The sequence below is a fragment of the Delphinus delphis genome, chromosome 17 (assembly GCF_949987515.2).
Source record: "Delphinus delphis chromosome 17, mDelDel1.2, whole genome shotgun sequence".
Lineage (NCBI taxonomy): Eukaryota > Metazoa > Chordata > Mammalia > Artiodactyla > Delphinidae > Delphinus > Delphinus delphis.
Genome location: NC_082699.1, coordinates 4917390 through 4938837, shown reverse-complemented (window position 1 = coordinate 4938837; position 21448 = coordinate 4917390). Strand labels below are relative to the sequence as shown.

Below are 21448 nucleotides of genomic sequence, written 5' to 3'. Positions count from 1 at the left end.
GATGATGAGATGCTTCTTATAAAATGAATCCCGGGCTCTTAAGAACACTCTCTGTAACCACGGAGTTTCAAATTTCCTGTTTTCCCAGCCACCACCATCGAGTAACCAGCAGCCACCATAAGTGGACACCTGCTAAGCAACCCACCTAAGTTTACTTTGTCAGCTCCAGGAGAAAACTCGGCTATTGGGCACCTGCGTCACTCCCCCCTTGTTCCTAATGGTTCCGTCCTTCTAAGGTGTAAGGCCTAGGGACCTGCCCCTGTTCCAACTAGCCAGGTAAAGGTGGAGCCCTACTCAGCAGAGTCCTGAGAACTCCATACAGTCAGCTGTCATTGGGGGAAGGCGTGCCAAGGAAGCATCTCCCTGACTCTAACTTCTGAAGGCCTGTAGATCTGCCATCACTTTACTGTAGGGGAATTCACTCTAAACTGCTAATGCATAAACTGTGAGTTTCATATCTAGAGAGTGAGGTACAGCACAGGGTTATAAAATCACCAATTTTCTCCTTAGGGACAGTTAGAATTTGGAGTACCCTAATCCGGAATTCACATTGCAGAGTTAGAGAACTAGCACATCAAGATTATGATGGAAATATACATCCAAAGGTTTGTTAAGGGATACAAGGAAAGAAATCATTGGTGAAACTGATGTCTTCAAGATATGTGCCTAGTTATGGACTCTGTGGGGCCCAGGACACTTTGAATGAATGAACAGAGTGCAGGTAGCCCAGCACTCAGGTGTTGTTGGCAGTGCTCAAGAATCCCTCCACTTCTGGAAGACTTGGTGGGATGACCTGACAACCAGGTTGGAAGAGCGTGTGTCTTCCACAGAGCGCATCTGTCATGGTGGTGTCTAGGGGACACTAAGGCACTGCCTGTAGCCCTCTTCAGGACTCGGAGTGTGCCAGGAGACCCCTCTACTGTCAGCCTTCTTTCAGGACTGCCTCAGTGGAAAGGCCCCCGCTTGCCCACCATCACACCCCTTTCACGAGGGGAGTCCTTACTCAGTAACTGGTCAGTGTATGTGAACAAGTCCCTGGCCCCCCTTTCCTCAACTTGGGACACTTCTGCAGGATCATCCCAGCTCCGGAGCAACCTCACGTGACTGCCTCACAGCCCAGCTTATCTCTCGGGCCCCTCCTGCTTCCACGGGTCCAAAGAACCCTCTATAAAGAACATCCTGCACAACGATCTCCAGCCCGTCTCCCAGGGAGCCCACCCTGCCACAGTTGAGTCAGTAGTGGTCTACTGGCACTGGACCCTCCCCCCACAAAATGCAACGAGTTAGGACTCCTGGTAAGTGCGAGAGGCAGATGGGCTCCTGTATACGGTAGCAGAGCAACTGTTAAAACTTTTACCTGTGATGAACTGGGATGGTGCTGGGTACCCTGCCAGTATCCTGTCCGAAATACGGAGTAAATGGTAACTATACGAATAGTTGAATCAGGCGGCGGTTGCTAAAGGCAGTGGACTCTTTGACAAAAGATGAAGCGTCTGGGACTGCTTAATCATCAATTGAACTCTAAGTGTGAAGGCCTAGGGCTCCCTAAGTAGAGTAAAAACACTCATCTCCTACAGCCAGAAGGATACCAAATATATTTATTGCAAATACCTTTTTTCCCCACTGTAGGGCTTGCATTTTTATTTTCTTAATGGTATCTTTTGAATTGACTCCTGATTTCCTTGTCTTATCTTTGTCTAGCCTAAGACTGTGAAGATTTTATCCTATATTTTCTTATAAAATTTTTAGTGTTTATATTGAGGTCTGTGATTCATTTTTTTTTTCATATTTTATTTTTATTGACATAGCCCCAGTAAACGTTCCTGCTAGAGGACCACAGATATCATCAAGGGCCATTCTTCCTTTTTGGACAAGGACAGTGAAACCCACGTATGAGCCCTGAACATGCCCAAAGCCACCTGTTACCTTGAGGTTTGAGCCCACTCTGAATCTGACTTCATTTCTCACCTTGACTGCATAGTTTACGGACCCCCATTGATGAAGACGGCAACGTGCCGTCCAGTATGGCAAAGGTGGTTCAGAAAGACAAATATCATATGATATCGCTTATATGCAGAATCCAAAAAGAATTGATACAAATGAACTTATTTACAAACAGAAACAGATTCACAGACTTATAGGTACCAAAGGGGAAAGGTGAGGGGGAGGGATAAATTGGGAGTCTGGGGTTGACATAAACACACTACCATATACAAAACAGATAGCCAACAAGGACCTACTGTAGAGCACAGGGAACTCTGCTCAGTATTCTGCAACAACCTAAATGGGAAAGGAATGTGAAAAAGAATAGATACATGCATTTGTATAACTGAATCACCCTGCCGCACACCTGAAAGCAACACAACATTGTAAATAACCACACCCCAGTATAAAATAAAAATTAAAAAAAAAAAAGGAAGCCTTCCCTGAATCAATGTATTAACTTTAGATGAGCATTCTTCACTGCAATGTCTTTCTAAAGGGACCTAAAACAAAAGTCGTTTTAAAAATGGGTGGCTCTCTTGACCAAAATTCAATGTTGGTAAGATCCTATTTTGTTTTCATAGCACAGTACTAGAGGTAGTTCCAAAGTTCTATCAATGCAGTTGCTTAACTGCATGGAGTAGTAGGGTCTCTTACTGAGGAGAGTTGAGGTAAAAGAAGCGAAAGTAGAAGCCAGGTGCTGATGTGACTACAGCGGTGACCACAGGCTCCACAAGGGCAGAAAGCTTACTTATTTTATTTACCACAGCAAACCCGGTATGAACAGTGTGATTCATTTCCATTTCATTTTTGTGGATGGTGTAAAATAAGGATCCAAGTTACATTTTTTCTGTATGGATATCCAGTGGTTCCAATACCATGTTTTAAAAACACTACCTTTTCCACCGTTGAATTACCTTGGATACTTCGTCAAAAATCAATTGACTCTACGTAGCTGGACCTACTTCTGAGTTTGTTATTACGTTCCATTGATCCATATTCCATCCTTATGCCAGTACCATAGTCAGGATTACTTTGCTTTTTGGTAAGTCTTGAAATTAGACAGTGTCAACTGTCCAACTTTGTTCTTCTCTGTCAAAGTTATGTTGGCTATTCTAGATTTTTTGCATTTCCATAGATACTTTTTAAAATCAGATGATCAGGAGCTTCCCTGGTGGCGCAGTGGTTAAGAATCCACCTGCCAGTGCAGGGGACATGGGTTTGAGCCCCGGTCCAGGAAGATCCCACATGCCGCGGACCAACGAAGCCCGTGTGCCACAGCTACTGAGCCTGTGCTCTAGAGCCTGCGAGCCACAATTACTGAGCCTGCGTGCTGCAACTACTGAGCCCACATGCCACAACTACTGAGCCCGCGTGCCTAGAGCCTGTGCTCCGCCACAAGAGAAGCCACCACAATGAGAAGCCCGTGCACCGCAAGGAAGAGCAGCCCCCGCTCACCGCAACTAGAGAAAGACCATGTGCTGCAACAAAGACCCAACGCGGCCAAAAATTAAATAAATAAATAAAATCAGACGATCAATTTCTAAACACAAGTGCTGGGAATTTGATTAGTATTGCACTGAATCAATGTAAAAATGAACAGTGACTGACATGTTAGTATTTAGTCTTCCAATCAATGAACACAGTACATCTCTCCATTCATTTAGGTCTCCTTTAATATCTCTAAGCAACACTTTGTAGTTTTTAGTGTGAGATCTTACACACATTTTGGTAAACTTATCACCATCGACACGTTTGCTGATGCTATTGTAAAAGAGTTGCTCGTATACTGACCTTGCAACTGCCACCTTGCTGAATTCATTTATTATTTTTCCATTTCTTTCTTTTGCAGATTAAGATTTTCTCCCTATATATCTATTCAAATTTATACATTCAATTGTAGTGTTTTTTTCAAATACTTATTTATCTTTGGCTGCGTTGGGTCTTTGTCTCTGTGCGCGAGCTTTCTCTTGTTGCGGAGCATGGGCTCTAGGCACGCAGGCTTCAGTGGTTGTGGCACACGGGCTCAGTAGTTGTGGCTCACGGGCTCTAGAGCACAGGCTCAGTAGTCGTGGTGCATGGACTTAGTTGCTCCACGGCACGTGGGATCTTCCCGGACCAGGGCTCAAACCCGAGTCCCCTGCATTGGCAGGCGGATTCTTAACCACTGCGTCACCAGGGAAACCCTCAATTGTATTTTAAAGAAACTTTTTTTAAATAAGAAGAATCTTTTACATTTAGCCACATATTCACCAGTTCTGATCATCTTTATTCCCTTATGCACGTCCAGGTTTCCATATGGTATCATCTTCCTTTTGCTTAATGTACTTCCATTAACACTTTTTATAGTGCAGGTCTACAGGAAGCAAAGTCTCTCCAATTTGTTTGTCTGAAAACATCTATTTTATATACATTTTGAGCAGTTTTTGCTAAAGATTAATAGAGTGATGCCTAATTTTATTCTCAGCAATTTAAAGATTGTTCCCCTACCTTCTAGATTGCGTACTTTCTGATGAGAAATCTGTGAGAGCAGAAGAAAACTATGTTGATTATCACAAACGTTACTACAGCCCCAGCTGAAACACTGATTGTTTTGAGAGCCTCTGAGCCAGAGGGCCCAGCTAAACTGCACTTAGATTACTAACCACACAGAAACTGTGAGATAATACGTGTAAGATATAAATGCCAAAAAAGAATATCCTAAAAACTTCCACAAACAACAATCAGTTACAGGCAGAGCACCCAGAAAAAAAGCATTGGACATCTTAACAGCTGCTTTCAAAAGTGTGAGAGAAGATCTATTTCAATATACAATTTGGACCAGACAAATTACTAATCAAATGTCAGGGTAAAATACATCATCAGACACGTAGGGACTGAAAAAATTTGTCTCCCACGTAAGCTTCCTCAGTAAGTTGTTGGAGGATGTGTTCCACCAAAACAAGAAAATAAAGCAGATGAGGAAGGCGTAGGATTCAGGAAAAAGTCCATCCAAACCAAGAGAGAGGCAAAGAGAATTCCAAGAAGAAAAGTAAAATGCAAACCCAAGACGCTAGCTATGAGCTAGGCTAGACCAACCACCCACTCTAGCCTGGTACAGCTGCAGCAGCGGGTGCCAGACGGGGGCGAATCCCAATACACAGTTTTAAAAGTTGAAAAGGGTTGCCCCTGGGTAACAAGTGAGAAAGCGAGATGGTGGTGAACTCACATCTCACCAACCTTGAGGGAAATTCTATCTCAATCACTCCTGGGACATCCTGACACTCACCATTTCCCCGAATGTAATTTATTTTCTGAATCACATAAATGATGTGTCCATGAGAAGTGCTTGCTTCGTGCAGAATTACTCCTAAGCATTCAAACATTGTTCATAGACCTCCATCTCTGCTTTATTCTGCACTCCCTTCTCTCTCAGGTAAGCATTCTCTTAAAGGTACTATTTCTTCACTGCTCTAGAAAATTCCCTAAACTGAGACTCACTGAATCAATCATTGTGGCCAAGAGAAAGAGAATATGATGATTAGGCAGGCCTGGAGACCCTAACAAATTAAAAGAACCCCTTAACCATTGGAACTTATGGAGAAGTTAGTGCCCCAAATGACTAAATTGTGCTAACACTCCAAGTGGCTCAGACGTGCCTGGTGGCTACCCTGTGATAGTCTTCCCCTTCCCAAGAGTAGCATAAGAACTGATTTATTATAATCCTGAAGGACTACCCTTGAAAAGTCTGAATGGGTGGAGAGCACAGTTGGAAGGGACCGTTATAAGAGCAGCAGTCTTTAGAATCCTCTCCCGCAGCCCAAACTATGAACATGAAACAGCACGAGGGTGCCAGAGGACTGAGCATCATCATAGCTGAACATAGGACGTAGACACACTAGGGTAGTTTTTACCTCCGTGCCCCCCTTATTGCCCTGGGTTTGTCAGAGACAGGTCCCCTGGAGACTGTAGAGGAAACCTGTCACCTTTTGGCTGCACAATATCTAGACTTTCCTAACAACACATTGGTTTCCTTTTTTTAATTAATTTTACTGGCGTATGGTTGCTTTACAATGTTGTGTTAGTTTCTGTCATACAGCAAAGTGAATCGGCTATACGTATACATATATCCCCTCCATTCAGGTCACCACAGAGCACTGAGTAGAGTTCCCTGTGCTATACAGCAGGTTCTCATTAGTTATCTTTTTTTTTTTTTTTTTGCTGTACGCAGGCCTCTCACTGTTGTGGCCTCTTCCGTTGCGGAGCACAGGCTCCGGACGCGCAGGCTCAGCGGCCATGGCTCACGGGCCCAGCTGCTCCGCGGCATGTGGGATCCTCCCGGACCGGGGCACAAACCTGTTTCCCCTGCATCGGCAGGCGGACCCCCAACCACTGTGCCACCAGGGAAGCCCAGTTATCTATTTTATACATAGTAGTGTATATACCTCAACCCCAATCTCCCAATCCACCCCACCCCTGCTCCCCCCTTGGCAACCATAAGTTTGTTTCTTTTCCTTTTGAGAAATTACTTCTCCCCACAATGTTTCATGGTCTGATTGAAACAGTATATCCAGGTGCCTGCTTCCCGCAGAGGGAACCAAAGCCTCATGTTCTAGTTTTCCCCATGCTGTACCACCAGGAGGGGAGAAAAGTGAACAAAATTGACCTGTGGGCTGCTCCATCCTAAGACTAAAAAAATGACTGAGGGACACTCAGCCCAACAGTTTGCATCTGGCCCTGCTCTTCTGCCCAGGCTGATACAGTGGTTCATGTTTCCTGGTTCTGCAGAAAAGTCCTGGTTCTTGCCCACTGCTGCGCATGGTTCTTCAGGTTCCTACTGAGTCCGTGACCCTGCAAAATCTTTCCAATAAACTTCTTTTTGCTTAAGTTGGTTTCTACTACTTTTGGGAACCTGAGAAGGCTAACTAATACAGTGGTTAACTGTGCATTGTAGTAAATTGAATGAAGCTATTCCTGCTGTGTCAATGTTATGCCTAATTTTGTTTCTGTATTGAAAGATTATCCTAAATCCCCCTAATTTTTGTAAGCTTTTATGAATCCGGCTAATGCAATCTTCTCTCTCCCTGTAACACCACCAAAAGCAATGATAATTTGATGTATACACTCCCCAGTTTGTGTCATAAGGTGGTGCAATGGAATTTATACTTATGTCCTAGGGCTTTCCTGGTGGCGCAGTGGTTAAGAATTCGCCTGCCCATGCAGGAGACATGGGTTGGAACCCTGGTCCAGGAAGATCCCACATGCCGTGGAGCAACTAAGCCTGTGCACCACAACTCCTGAGCCTGCGCTCTAGAGCCCAGGAGCCACAACTACTGAGCCTGTGTGCCACAACTACTGAAGCCCGTGCGCCTAGAGCCCGTGCTCCGCAACAAGAGAAGCCACCGCAACGAGAAGCTCCCACACTGCAACGAAGAATAGCCCCCGCTCACCACAACTAGAGAAAGCCAGCGTGCAGCAACGAAGACCCAATGCAGCCAAAAATAAATGATAATAAATAAAATAAATATTTAAAAAATAAACTTATGTCCTAAACTAGATTCAAGTATTATAATTATCTATTACATTGATAATATATTGATTGGGGGTCGGTGTACAAACATGGAAAATAGAGTGTAGGGTTAATTATGCAACAAACCAAACAATAGGAAAGCATAAGTTAAAAGCAATGGAAACACAGAACTGAGCAAGGGACAATACAATCTAAAACCCAAAGCCATTTAAAATGAAGATTTATATGGGCCTTCCCTGGAGGTCCAGTGGTTAGGGCTCGGCGCTTCCACTGCAGCGGGTAAGGGTTCGATCCCTAGTCGGGGAAATAAGATCCCACATGCCACATGGCATGGCCAGAAAACAAAAACAAAAATTGAACAAAACGAAGATTTATAGTAATTTCATATCTTCTACTATGCTTCCCTGACCCTGCTTCTTCTGACTTTAGCTGTTGTTCAAAGTTGGAGCCACGATTCTGCTTCACCTGGATCAACACGCTTGCTAACGTGCCAACTCAACGCTATTCCTTTTGGAGAAAATAACACAAGTTACCGCCTGTCTGCTATCTTCTATGGGGTCATCTGGGACAAATTATTGTGTAGCCACCCCCTTCCTTGGGTTGGGCTGAATGCGGGGGCCAATATGAAGGCAAGTTATTAATAACATCTGGTCATGTAATTGGACATTGTCTGTAGGCGAGAGCTGGGATCACACTCAATTTTGGAAGAGACCATGCTGTTCTTTTTTGGTAATTTGTAAATTAATGGTTTTTGAAATGTGTCAGTGTTAATTGGGACATATAAACCCCAAATCAGCCTCCAGTCGATCTGTCCACGGACAGTTTAAAATTATACAGTAGTGATCTAATACATACAAAAGCCTAAAATCAAATGTTTCTGTGAATAAAGGAACATATACACTTGACCCTTGGACGTCGTGGGGTGAGGGGCAACAACCCCCATGCAGCCAAAACTCCACGTATAACTTTACAGTCATCCCTCCATATCTGAGGTTCCACGTTCTCAGATTCAACCAACTATGAATCATGTAGTATTGTAGAATGTATTTATTGGGAAAAATCCACATTTACGTGGACCTGCACATCCAAAAAACCATGCTATTCAGGGGTCAACTGCATTTAGTAAGTGCTCGCTGGTATCCTGAGTTGAAGCTCTAGGAAATGTTTAGGTAAAGATTCTACTCGTTCCTCCCAGAAGCACCCACAACTCCCGTATGACACAGGGACCCACTTTTACATCCTTCATTGTTTCATAGGCGACCCTTGCACACACGCAAAAATAATTCTCAGAAATGTTCTGAGTTGCCCAAGTAAGTGGGTTGCTGAAGTTGCTAAATTAAGTTCCTCGCATTTGTTTCACAAAAAGGTGATTAAAAGAGCAAGCCAAAGGTCCAGAGAAGGCCAGGGAGTGAAGCCCCTGATGTGTGTATGCTTCTCTATTTCTTCGTTCTGAGTACAGATTAGTAGTAAGTGATGGAATCTTAAAGTCTGAGACCGCGATCTTTATTTCCACGAGAATTCTGCATGGTCAGCAGAACTTGTTGCAGCAGGGGGCCTGAGCTCAGCCGTGAGGCTGCAGAATTGACCTTTAGAAGCTTCTGTCTTCCCCTCCCCACCTGCCCTTTGCTGTCTTAGGTCACCACGTAAGGACCCAGTACTCAACTCTGTTGAGTTCAGCAGCCTCTAGCCTCAGGTAAGAATCAGAAATGAAATCTTTTTGTCTAGCCTCTGTTTCACACGCACACACACACACACACACACACACACACACCCTTTTTATATCTTTCCTGTGACAGCCAATAAAGGGATTTAATATCCTGTTTTCCTTCCTAGGCTAGATTGACACAACATGGGCACCACCATGTCTGAATGTCAGAAAGGATTTTCCAACTTTCTTCTGCTAGTACCAGCCCATCACAGTGAGTGGTCTCTAAAATCCACAATAGTCACACTAGAGATGACCCCAAATTTTAATTTCCCCTTTATGAATCCTGGGACTATGATATACTGAAACATCTGAAAGAAACCCAGGGAAATCACCATGACAACCAGATTGATTCACAGTATCACGGAAAGAGGAGACGAGGCTCTGACACAAGCTACCAAGAAAGCGGCCAAAACCACACTAAACACGTTGAGAGAAATATTGAGGGGAAGCCCTCCAGAAGGTTCTTTCTCCACCTCCTGCCCAAATAGGACCCACTGAGACTGTACCCCAGGCTCCCCGATCTCAACAAGCCCTAAAGACCTTCTAATACTTGGGCTCCTCCTCTGCCAGACTCATCTAAAATCATCTTGTGTGGAGTTCCAAGTTTCCTGATGTTCCACTTCCAAACATGTGGACCAGTGGTGCCAGGATCGTCACTACAGAAGTACTAGTTCTTTATCTCATATAAGATTAAGCTTTAAAGCATGAGCACTGAAATCCTCATGCTGTTAAGGAGGCATGCCCTAGAAATAATGAGAACATTCCTTTTGTCCATTATAGAACAGTTAAGTATTTCAGAATACATGAACATGAAGTAAATCTCTCCTCGGATTAGTCTAGATTGCAGAAGGTCAGATGAGAAAGGAATTGTTTGCATTTCAAATTTAAAAGGTCTTAATCTAATAAGAGGCATTGAGAAGACATATTATATATTTTATATAGATATAAATAGATTAAAAAGTCATATTTTTAAAGTTTTAATCTAATAAGAGATAGCGAGTAAGGCAATTTTTAATCACTAAAAAGAATTACATGTATATATACAAAACCTATCATCTATCTATTCATCCATCCAGACACACACACACAAGACTGTAAGCAATTCTGTTTTTACCAACTTAAAAACTGCCTTACTTCCAAAAAGCACTGGGGTGCTGTAAAACACAACTTTGTGTTTACTCCTTTGGTGGAATGTATATAACTATATATGTATTTGTATAAAGCTAAAATTATAAGAATGGGTTTTAAGCAAATACACCTAATTTTTTAAAGCATAGGCAAGCTCAAAAAGAAATATAACACCCAAAGGCTTAAAATTGGAATTCTACACTGTAATTAAGAATTAGGATAGTGATGTCCCTGGTGATCCAGTGGTTAACACTCTGCGCTCCCAGACTGAACCAAACCTACCTGCTAGTGCTGGAGGGTCTCCTGCAGAGGCAGGGGGTGCCTGTGGCTCACCGTGGGGACAAGAACACTGGCAGCAGAAGTTCTGGGAAGTACTCCTTGGCATGAGCCCTCCTGGAGTCCACCATTAGCCACACCAAAGAGCCGGGTAGGCTCCAGTGTTGGGTGGCCTCAGGCCAAACAACCAACAGGGAGGGAACCCAGCCCCACCCATCAGCAGACAAGCGGATTAAAGTTTTACTGAGCTCTACTGAGCTCGGCCCACCAGAACAACACACAGCTCTACCCACCACCAGTCCCTCCCATCAGGAAACTTGCACAAGCCTCTTAGATAGCCTCATCCACCAGAAGGCAGACAGCAGAAGTAAGAAGAACTACAGTCCTGCAGCACATTCACAGAAAGACAGACAAGATGAAAAGGCAGAGGGCTATGTACCAGATGAAGGAACAAGATAAAATCCCAGAAAAACAACTAAATGAAGCAGAGACAGGCAACCTTCCAGAAAAGAATACAGAATAATGATAGTGAAGATGATCCAGGACCTCGGAAAAAGAATGGAGGCAAAGATTGAGAAGATGCAAGAAATGTTTAACAAAGACCTAGAAGAATTAAAGAACAAACAAACAGAGGTGAACAATACAATAACTGAAATAAAAACTACACTAGAAGGAATCAATGGCAGAAAAACTGAGGCAGAAGAACGGATAAGTGATCTGGAACACAGAATTGTGGAACTCAATGCCAGGAAAACAGAATAAAGAAAAAAGAATGAAAAGAAATGAAGACAGCCTAAGAGACCTCTGGGACAATATTAAACACAACAACATTTGCATTATAGGGCTCCCAGAAGGAAAAGAGAGAGAGGAAGGACCCGAGAAAATATTTGAAGAGATTATAGTCGAAAACTTCCCTAACGTGGGAAAGGAAACAGCCACCCAAGTCCAGGAGGCACAGAGAGTCCCAGGCAAGATTAACCCAAGGAGAAATATGCTGAGACACATAGTAATCAAACTGACAAAAATTAAAAACAGAGAAAAATTATTGAAAGCAACAAGGGAAAAATGACAAATAAAATACGAGGGAACTCCCATAAAGTTAACAGCTGATTTCTCAGCAGAAACTCTACAAGCCAGAAGGGAGTGGCATGATATATTTAAGTGATGAAAGGGAAGAACCTACAACCAAGATTACTCTACCTGGCAAGGATCTCATTCAGATTCGATGGAGAAATAAAAAGCTTTAAGACAAGCAAAAGCTAAGAGAATTCAGCACCACCAAACCAGCTCTACAACAAATGCTAAAGGAACTTCTCTAAGTGGGAAACACAAGAGAAGAACAGGACCTACAAAAACAAACCCAAAACAATTCAGAAAATGGTAACAGGAACATACATATTGATAATTACCTTAAATGTGAATAGATTAAATGCTCCAACCAAAAGACACAGGCTCCCTGAATGGATACAAAAACAAGACCCATATATATGCTGTCCACAAGGGACCCACTTCAGACCTAGGGACACATACAGACTGAAAGTGAGGGGATGGAAAAAGATACTCCATGCAAATGGAAATCAAAAGAAAGCTGGAGTAGCAATACTCATATCAGATAAAATAGACTTTAAAATAAAGACTGTTACAAGAGACAAGGAAGGACACTACATAATGATCAAGGGATCAGTCCAAGAAGAAGATATAACAATTATAAATATACATGCATCCAACTTAGGAGCACCTCAATACATAAGGCAACTGCTAACAGCTACAAAAGAGGAAATCAACAGTAACACAATAATAGAGGGGGACTTTAACACCTCACTTACACCAATGGACAGATCATCCAAACAGAAAATTAATAAGGAAACACAAGCTTTAAATGACACAATAGACCAGATAGATTTAACTGATACTTACAGGACATTCCATCCAGAAACAGATTACACTTTCTTCTCAAGTGCACATGGATATTCTCTAGGATAGATCACGTCTTGGGTCACAGATCAAGCCTCAGTAAATTTAAGAAAATTGAAATCATATCAAGCATCTTTTCTGACCACAATGCTATGAGATTATAAATCAATTACAGAGAAAAAAATGTAAAAAACACAAACACATGGAGGCTAAACAACACGTTACTAAATAACCAAGAGTTCACTGAGGAAATCAAAAAATACCTAGAGATGAATTACAATGAAAACATGGCAATCCAAAACCTATGGATGCAGCAAAAGCAGTTCTAAGAGGGAAGTTTATAGCAATACAAGCCTACCTCAAGAAACAAGAAAAATCTCAAATAAACAATCTAACCTTACACCTAAAGAAACTAGAGAAAGAAGAACAAACAAAACCCAAAGTAAGTAGAAGGAAAGAAATCATAAAGATCAGAGCAGAACTCAATGAAACAGAAACAAAGATCAATAAAACTAAAAGCTGGTTCTTTGAGAAGATAAACAAAATTGATAAACCATTAGCCAGAAAGAAAAAGAGGGAGAGGACTCAAATCAATAAAATTAGAAATGAAAAAGGAGAAGTTAAAACAGACACCGCAGAAATACAAAGCATCCTAAGAGACTACTGCAATCAACTCTATGCCAATAAAATGGACAACCTGGAAGAAATGGACAAATTCCTAGAAAGGGATAACCCTCCAAGACTAAACCAGGAAGAAATAGAAAATATGAACAGACCAATCACAAGGAATGAAATTGAAACTGTGATTAAAAATCTTCCAACAGGGCTTCCCTGGTGGTGCAGTGGTTGAGAGTCCGCCTGCCGATGCTGGGGACACGGGTTCGTGCCCTGGTCCGGGAAGATCCCACATGCCGCAGAGCGGCTGGGCCCGTGAGCCATGGCCACTAAGCCTGTGCATCCAGAGCCTGTGCTCCACAACAGGAGAGGCCACAACAGTGAGAGGCCCACATACCGCAAAAAAAAAAAAAAAAAAAAAAACTTCCAAAAAATGAAAGTCCAGGACCAGATGGCTTCACAGGTGAATTCTATCAAACGTTGAGAAGAGCTAACACCTATCCTTCTCAAACTCTTCCAAAAAATTGCAGAGGAAGGAACACTCCCAAACTCATTCTATGAGGCCACCATCACCCTGATGCCAAAACCAGAAAAAGATACTACAAGAAAAGAAAATTACAGACCAATATCACTGATGAATATAGATGCAAAAATCCTCCACAAAATACTAGCAAACAGAATCCAACAACACATTAAAAGGATCATACACCATGATCAATTGGGATTTATCCCAGGGATGCAAGGATTCTTCAATATACGCAAATCAATCAATGTGATAAACCATATTAATAAATTGAAGAATAAAAATCAAATGATCATCTCAATAGAGGCAGAAAAAGCTTTTGACAAAATGCAACACCCATTTATGATAAAAACTCTCCAGAAAGTGGGCATAGAGGGAACCTACATCAACATAATAAAGGCCATATATGACAAACCCACAGAAAATATCATTCTCAATGGTGAAAACCTGAAAGCATTTCCTCTAAGATCAGGAACAAGACAAGGATGTCCACTCTCGCCTCTATTATTCAACATAGCTTTGTCCTAGCCACGGCAATCAGGGGAGAAAAAGAAATAAAAGGAATACAAATTGGAAGAGAAGAAGTAAAACTGTCACCGTTTGCAGATGACATGACACTATACATAGAGAATCCTAAAGATGACACCCAGAAAACTACTAGAGCTAATCAATGAATTTGGTAAAGTTGCAGGATACAAAATTAATGCACAGAAATCTCTTGCATTCCTATATACTAATGATGAAAAATCTGAAAGAGAAATTATGGAAACACCCCCATTTACCATTGCAACAAAAAGAATAAAATACCTAGGAATAAACCTACCTAGGGAGACAAAAGACCTGTATGAAGAAAACTATAAGACACTGATGAAAGAAATTAAAGATGATACAAACAGATGGAGAGATATACCATGCTCTTGGATTGGAAGAATCAATATTGTGAAAATGACTCTACTACCCAAAGCAATCTACAGATTCAATGCAATCCCTTTCAAATTACCAATGGCATTTTTTACAGAACTAGAACAAAAAAATCTTAAAATTTGTATGGAGACACAAAAGACTCCAAATAGCCCAAGCAGTCTTGAGGGAAAAAAACGGAGCTGGAGGAATCAGGCTCCCTGACTTCATTCTATACTACAAAGCTACAGTAATCAAGACAATATGGTATTGGCACGAAAACAGAAATATAGATCAATGGAACAGGACAGAAAGCCCAGAGATAAACCCACACACCTATGGGCAACTATTCTATGACAAAGGAGGCAAGGAAATACAATGGAGAAAAGACAGTCACTTCAATAAGTGGTGTTGGGAAAACTGGACAGCTACACGTAAAAGAATGAAATCAGAACACTCCCTAACACCATACACAAAATAAACTCAAAATGGATTAGAGACCTAAATGTAAGACCGGACACTATAAAACTCTTAGAGGAAAACATAGGAAGAACACTCTTTGACATAAATCACAGCAAGATCTTTTTTGACCCACCTCCTAGAGTAATGGAAATAAGAACAAAAATAAACAAATTGGACCTAATGAAACTTAAAAGCTTTTGCAAAGCAAAGGAAACTACAAACAAGACAAAAAGACAACCCTCAGAATGGGAGAAAATATTTGCAAACGAATCAACGGACCAAGGATTAATCTTCAAAATATATAAACAGCTCATGCAGGTCAATATTAAAAAAACAAACAATCCAATCAAAAAATGGGCAGAAGACCTAAATAGACATTTCTCCAAAGAAGATATACAGACTGCCAACAAACACATGAAAGGATGCTCCAACATCACTAATCATTAGAGAAATGCAAATCAAAACTGCAATGAGGTATCACTTCACACCAGTTAGAATGGGTATCATCAGAAAATCTACAAACAACAAACGCTGGAGAGGGTGTGGAGAAAAGGGAACCCTCTTGCACTGCTGGTGGGAATGGAAATTGATACAGCCACTTAGGAGAATAGTATGGAGGTTCCTTAAAAGACTAAAAATAGAATTACCATATGAACCAGCAATCCTACTACTGGGCATATACCCAGAGAAAACCATAATTCAAAAAGAAACTTCCTTGGTGGCGCAGTGGTTGGGAGTCCGCCTGCCGACGCAGGGAGCACGGGTTCATGCCCTGGTCTGGGAGGATCCCACGTGCTGCGGAGCGGCTGGGCCTGTGAGCCATGGCCACTGGTCCCGCGCGTCTGGAGCCTGTGCTCTGCAACGGGAGAGGCCACAACAGTGGGAGGCCCGCATACCACAAAAAAAAAAAAAAGAAAAGAAAGAAACATGGACCCCAATGTTCATTGCAGCACTATTTACAATAGCCAGGACATGGAAGCAACCTAAATGCCCATTGACAGACGAATGGATAAAGAAGATATGGTACATATATACAATGGAATATTACTCAGCCATAAAAAGGAACAAAATTGGGTCATTTGTAGAGACGTGGATGGATCTAGAGACTGTCATACAGAGTGAAGTTGGAAAGAGAAAAACAAATATTAACACATGTGGAACCTAGAAAAATGGTACAGATGAACCGGCTTGCAGGGCAGAAATAGACACAGATGTAGAGAACAAACATATGGACACCAAGGGGGGAAAGTGGTGGGGGGGTGGTGGTGGTGTGATGAATAGGGAGATTGGGATTGACATATGTACACTAATATGTATAAAATGGATAACTAATAAGAACCTCCGGTATAAAAAAATAAATAAAATTAAATTCGAAAAATTCAAAAACAAAGACACTCTGCGCTCCCAATGCACGGGGCCAGGGTTCTATTCCTGGTCAGGGAACTAGATCCCGAATGCCACAACTAAAGATTCAACAGGTGGAAACAAAAATCCTGCATGCCGCAAGTAAGACCCAGAGCAGCCAGATAAATAAATAATTTTTTTTAAAAAATAAGATAATATATAATAACTATTATTTACAAAATGATATTAGAATTTTTACCCCAAGTAGAGGTTCTCAAACAAAATCTTTAAAGCATGTAATACTTGTATGCAGACACTCCTCCAACCAGCGCTGCCCTCAGTCTCTGTGATTGAAATCAAATTCAATAAGCTATTAATTCTGTCACCTGTTGTCACATCTTGTGATAAATATGCTGTCACTTGCCAGATGCTGAAGGATCTCTTCACAGCCAGGCTGTCAGTCAAAGAGCAGAAAATGTCAAGCCTCTATTTACTCTTAGAACCTGAGAGCCTTTTCTTACCTGTAGGTGCCCAGTCCCTCGAGTTTCCTGTGTTTCATCTGCAATTCTAGGGGAGACAGTGCATCCTCTGTTTTCAACACGTCTTATTCTTTGCCTAATTTATTTCAGGATGACAAAGTTACTGCATTTGATCAGATCAGTGTGAACCCTCCATATCTTTAGTGTATAACAATAAGGCAACATGCCCTTATGTCTTTAACCTCAAACAAAACTTAAGTGCAGAAAAAAATACTCTAATTAAACTTTAAATTGGTTTAACATGATAAAATGATGTTACTTCAGCCCTGGTAGGGTACATTTTAAACCAATACTGTCTGACAGATCTTATTATTATAATCCCATATACATCTTTTTATGAGTTTCATAAATAATAATTAGCATTTAGGTATTACTAATCAGGCCCTGATAGTATTTGGAACTCTGTTAATCTTGACAACAATCCTGAGGTAGGCATATTTTCCTCATTTTGCAGACAAGGAAACTGGGGGACAGTAAGAAACCCAGGCCATTTGGCCCCAGAGATTGGATATTCAATTAAATACTCTTGGGCAGATTGGCAGATGATGGAGCTAATGAACTTGGGATTTGTGAATGGACAGAGTACCATTATTTTCATTAATACCTTACATTTTATGTAGATAATAAAGTCAAACTGTGAAGAATGAATTGTTTATGCTATTATCTTAAAAATAAAGATCATATTATAATAAGTCACATCATTTTGCATTGTGTGTAATACCAAGAAGGTTAAGGCACTCCACTGCTCTTATCTGGCTAATATTCACAGCATTCCCGATACCATATAACAGTTTCAGAGACCTAGATTATAATTCCAACTATACGATGGCTATTAAATAGAGTTTGCAATATAGACTTACAGAATATAATTTTGTTACTTTCTTATTTTACTCTATTCACTGCCATCCTTTCATATGTCAGGTTTGACACAACTGCATTTCTACTAAAATATTTCATAGTTTACATTTTTTAGTTTTTTGTTATTACTCCAGACAGGGCTCCCCAAACTTTGTTCCAAAATAAAAAAGTTTACTTTAATAATTATCCTAATTTCTTAAGTAAAAAGGTTGAGGCTCAAACAGGTTGAATATTATACGTGATAACACATGCTAAGTCAGAGGAGTAACACATTGATAGAACAGAAATCTTATCCTAGGGCTCAAAGGACTTTCAATGGCTTATGTAAATGGACTGTGTTTATTAACATCTTCTTGGAACAAATATACTTCAGAAGCATAGACCTATCATTAGAAAAATGTGGTTACACATCACCCACATGCTCTAAGTGCAGTAAGTCAGGACAGAACTTTACCATTTGATTTTTCAAAAGGTAGATCCTTTCATTTTCCTTTGTTTTTTCTCGAACAGGGTAACATTGTCAGTCTTTGTTCCAAAGGTATGGAATGAAAATTGTTTTTTTATTATAAAAATTAGAACGGAAGAACTTACAGCTGGACAGCACAACCCTGGATTTAATTTCAACATCTGGTTTTCCACATTATATGATTCTGTGCCGCTTTTATTTCTTCGGATTTTTCCTCTCCTGGGATTCTCTCATATTTGTTATTATTTGAAGCTCTGGTCATGGCTCTGAATCATTTTTGTGCTTTTTCCTCCTCTACCTTCAAAACTGCTTCAAAACTTCTGTAAGTCATTTGTTGAGAAGCCTAGAATCTCTTCTGCAAGTGAGCTGGCTGGGTGGACCTGAAGGGCTGCTAGGGAGTTGATAGGTTGCTAAGAATATAGCTGATTCACTTTGTTGTATAGCGGAAACTAACACAACATTGTAAAGGATTTATACTCCAATAAAGATGTGGAAAAAAAAATCTTGCTAATTTGCTACGTAAGCTGCATTTTCCTTTCTCCGATGAATTTAGGGGGCTTGTGTTTTGACCTGTATCAGTGATTCTGTTTGGATCGATTACTTTCAGATTACCATTTTTTATCCCTATATGAACGTTGCACCTAATTTTCCCTGTAATCGGTTCAACAAATGTCAGCTGTTCGTGTTTCAATTCTTCCTGTCGATAACTGCTGGAAGTGATTTAATGCAGCTGGAGAATAAACTGACAATCATTATAGCCTGCAAAGTGTGAAAACATTTCATTGCACTGTTGTGGTCTCTTTAGTCTGAGGACTGATGACGCTCAGCGGATGAGACTTGGGGGAAAGAAGCCTGCTTTATAATAAGTAAAGAAATTGTGTAAAAGAGGGGTGAGGCCTGGGGCCGCTCGGGGCGGTTTATCCGGTGCACCCTTCTCCAGGGCTTCTTTTTATACGAATGCACTTTAAGCGTTGAAGGGAAATGCTTTCATCTGAATGGGATTGTCGTGCTTCGTTCAGGCTGTTTCCCCATCTGATAAAATCCCTCGCTGAGTACCAGCACAGATGGGGCTCATTTGGGGAAGACAGAGGAGACAAACGCTGGAGTGGAGCAGAGGCGGTGGCAGCCAGCGACGCCTGCAGGCCCGCGGGGTCTCCTCTGCCCTGCCCGCTCACCTGCGCCCCGGCGGGGTCCACGCGGCCGGAGGGATGCCCTCGCCTCTCCCGCGGCGCCCTCACCTGCCGGGCGACCTGTCCCCGTCGGGGGACTCGCGGCCCTGCAGCAGCCCCTGCGAGCTCCCGGGGCCGGCAGGCAGGCTCTTGGCGGGGGGCACCCCGCCCCGGGCCCCCCGCCTCCCGCGCCGGCTGGCCTGGTGCTCCATCGACTGGGAGCAGGTGCGCCTGCTGCGCAGGCTGGGAGCCGGCGGCTTCGGCTCCGTGTACAAGGCCACCTACCACGGCGTGCCCGTGGCCATCAAGCAGGTGAGCAAGCGCACCAAGAACCGGCTAGCCTCCCGGCGCAGCTTCTGGGCCGAGCTCAACATCGCTCGGCTCCGCCACGCCAACATAGTGCGCGTGGTAGCGGCCAGCACGCGCGCGCCCGCGGGCTTCGACAGCCTGGGGACCATCATCATGGAGTTCGGGGGCGACGTCACTCTGCACCAGGTCATCTACGGCGCCACCGGCTGCCCCGAGGACCAGGGGCCTGCCTGCGGCGCCGGGGAGCAGCTGGGGCTGGAAAAGTGTCTCAAGTACTCCCTGGATGTGGTCAGCGGCCTGCTCTTCCTTCACTCACAGAGCATCGTGCACTTGGACCTCAAGCCGGCCAATATTCTGATCAGCGAGCAGGACGTCTGCAAAATCGGTGACTTCGGCTGCTCCGCGAGGCTAGAAGATGTGCTGTGCTTGCGGGCCCCTCACCACCTGGGCGGCACCTACACCCACCGAGCGCCGGAGCTCCTGAAAGGAGAGCCCGTCACGCCCCGAGCGGACATCTATTCCTTCGCCATCACGCTCTGGCAGATGACCACCCGGGAGGCGCCCTACTCGGGGGAGCGACAGCACGTGCTCTACGCCGTGGTGGCCTACGACCTTCGCCCGGCCCTCTCGGCGGCCGTCTTCACCGCCTCCATCCCCGGGAAGAAGCTGGAGAACGTCATCCAGCGCTGCTGGGGGGCCAGGGCTTCGCAGCGGCCAAGTGCCGAACTCCTGCTGGTGGACCTTCGCGCTTTAAAAGCTGAATTGGGCTGACTCTAAACCTGCATCCAGATAAGCTTTTGTCTTTGTTTCTATTCATTTTTAACGAAGTCAAGATGTACGAAAAAACATATAGTAGGATGAATTTTTAGAAAATAAAGTTCCTAAAAACTCCTTTCGTCTCAAATGCTTTTTCTGAGACAAACAGCAGAGCTACAAGTCTAGTAGTCCTGGTGGTACTTAGGACCTAACCTTATCCCTTTACAGATACTTCAACAGTTCCATAGTATTGCACTTATTCAAATCTGTTATTGATAAAAACCACTTTGTCCAAAACAGAACTGAATTGGAAAATGCCAAAATTTTCTGTAAGTTCGAATAATATGCTCCATACCTAAATTTAAACGATTAACAGTTTACTTGCTCCCATACCAAATAAGTAAAAACTTTTTAAAAAAAAGATTTGTTTCCCTCCTCCTCCCCCCGCAAAACAGCTACTTGTTTGTAATGACCTTCACACATAACAATTTACAAATTGAGATAAATTTATTTTTAAAGGAATAATGTTTTTAATGAGTTCTTGGGATATTTTGCACCTGTACATTCCATGAGTAGAAACATTTTGCTAAAATAAAACACTTAAATATACTTTAAAATACTTCGAAACTGGGTCCCTTTTCCTGTTATTTGGACACAAAAGTAGATGACACAACAAGGAAAGATTATATGATGTGAGAAGAAATGATGACCCCGAGGAACAGTAAAATTTAACATTGGGATGGAGGAGAGCAGAAAAGGAGAGCCAGACTGCCCACCCAAGAAATCAAGGCCATGGCTGCTGGTACATGGGTTTAAAAGAATGAGTTGCCTGGACCTTGTCATTAGGACAAAGCTGACTTCCACTGGGCAACAGCACTTTCAGCAAGGGCTTGATGTAGAAGCTGTGTTTGGACTGTTAATGAGAAGAGAGAAGCAGAAACCTTTAAAAGGGTAAGGTACACCGAAATGTTTTGAAATTGTTGATTTGG

The 21448-nt window shown here is 42.5% G+C and overlaps 1 protein-coding gene across 1 annotated transcript; it reads left to right on the top strand.

Annotated features, from left to right (window-relative positions):
• The first annotated feature begins 19433 nt into the window (after positions 1 to 19433).
• On the top strand, positions 19434 to 20474 carry MOS (MOS proto-oncogene, serine/threonine kinase). Its single transcript, XM_060035147.1, has one exon. The coding sequence runs from the start codon at positions 19434 to 19436 to the stop codon at positions 20472 to 20474; it is 1041 nt and encodes a 346-aa protein (XP_059891130.1).
• Positions 20475 to 21448: the final 974 nt, after the last annotated feature.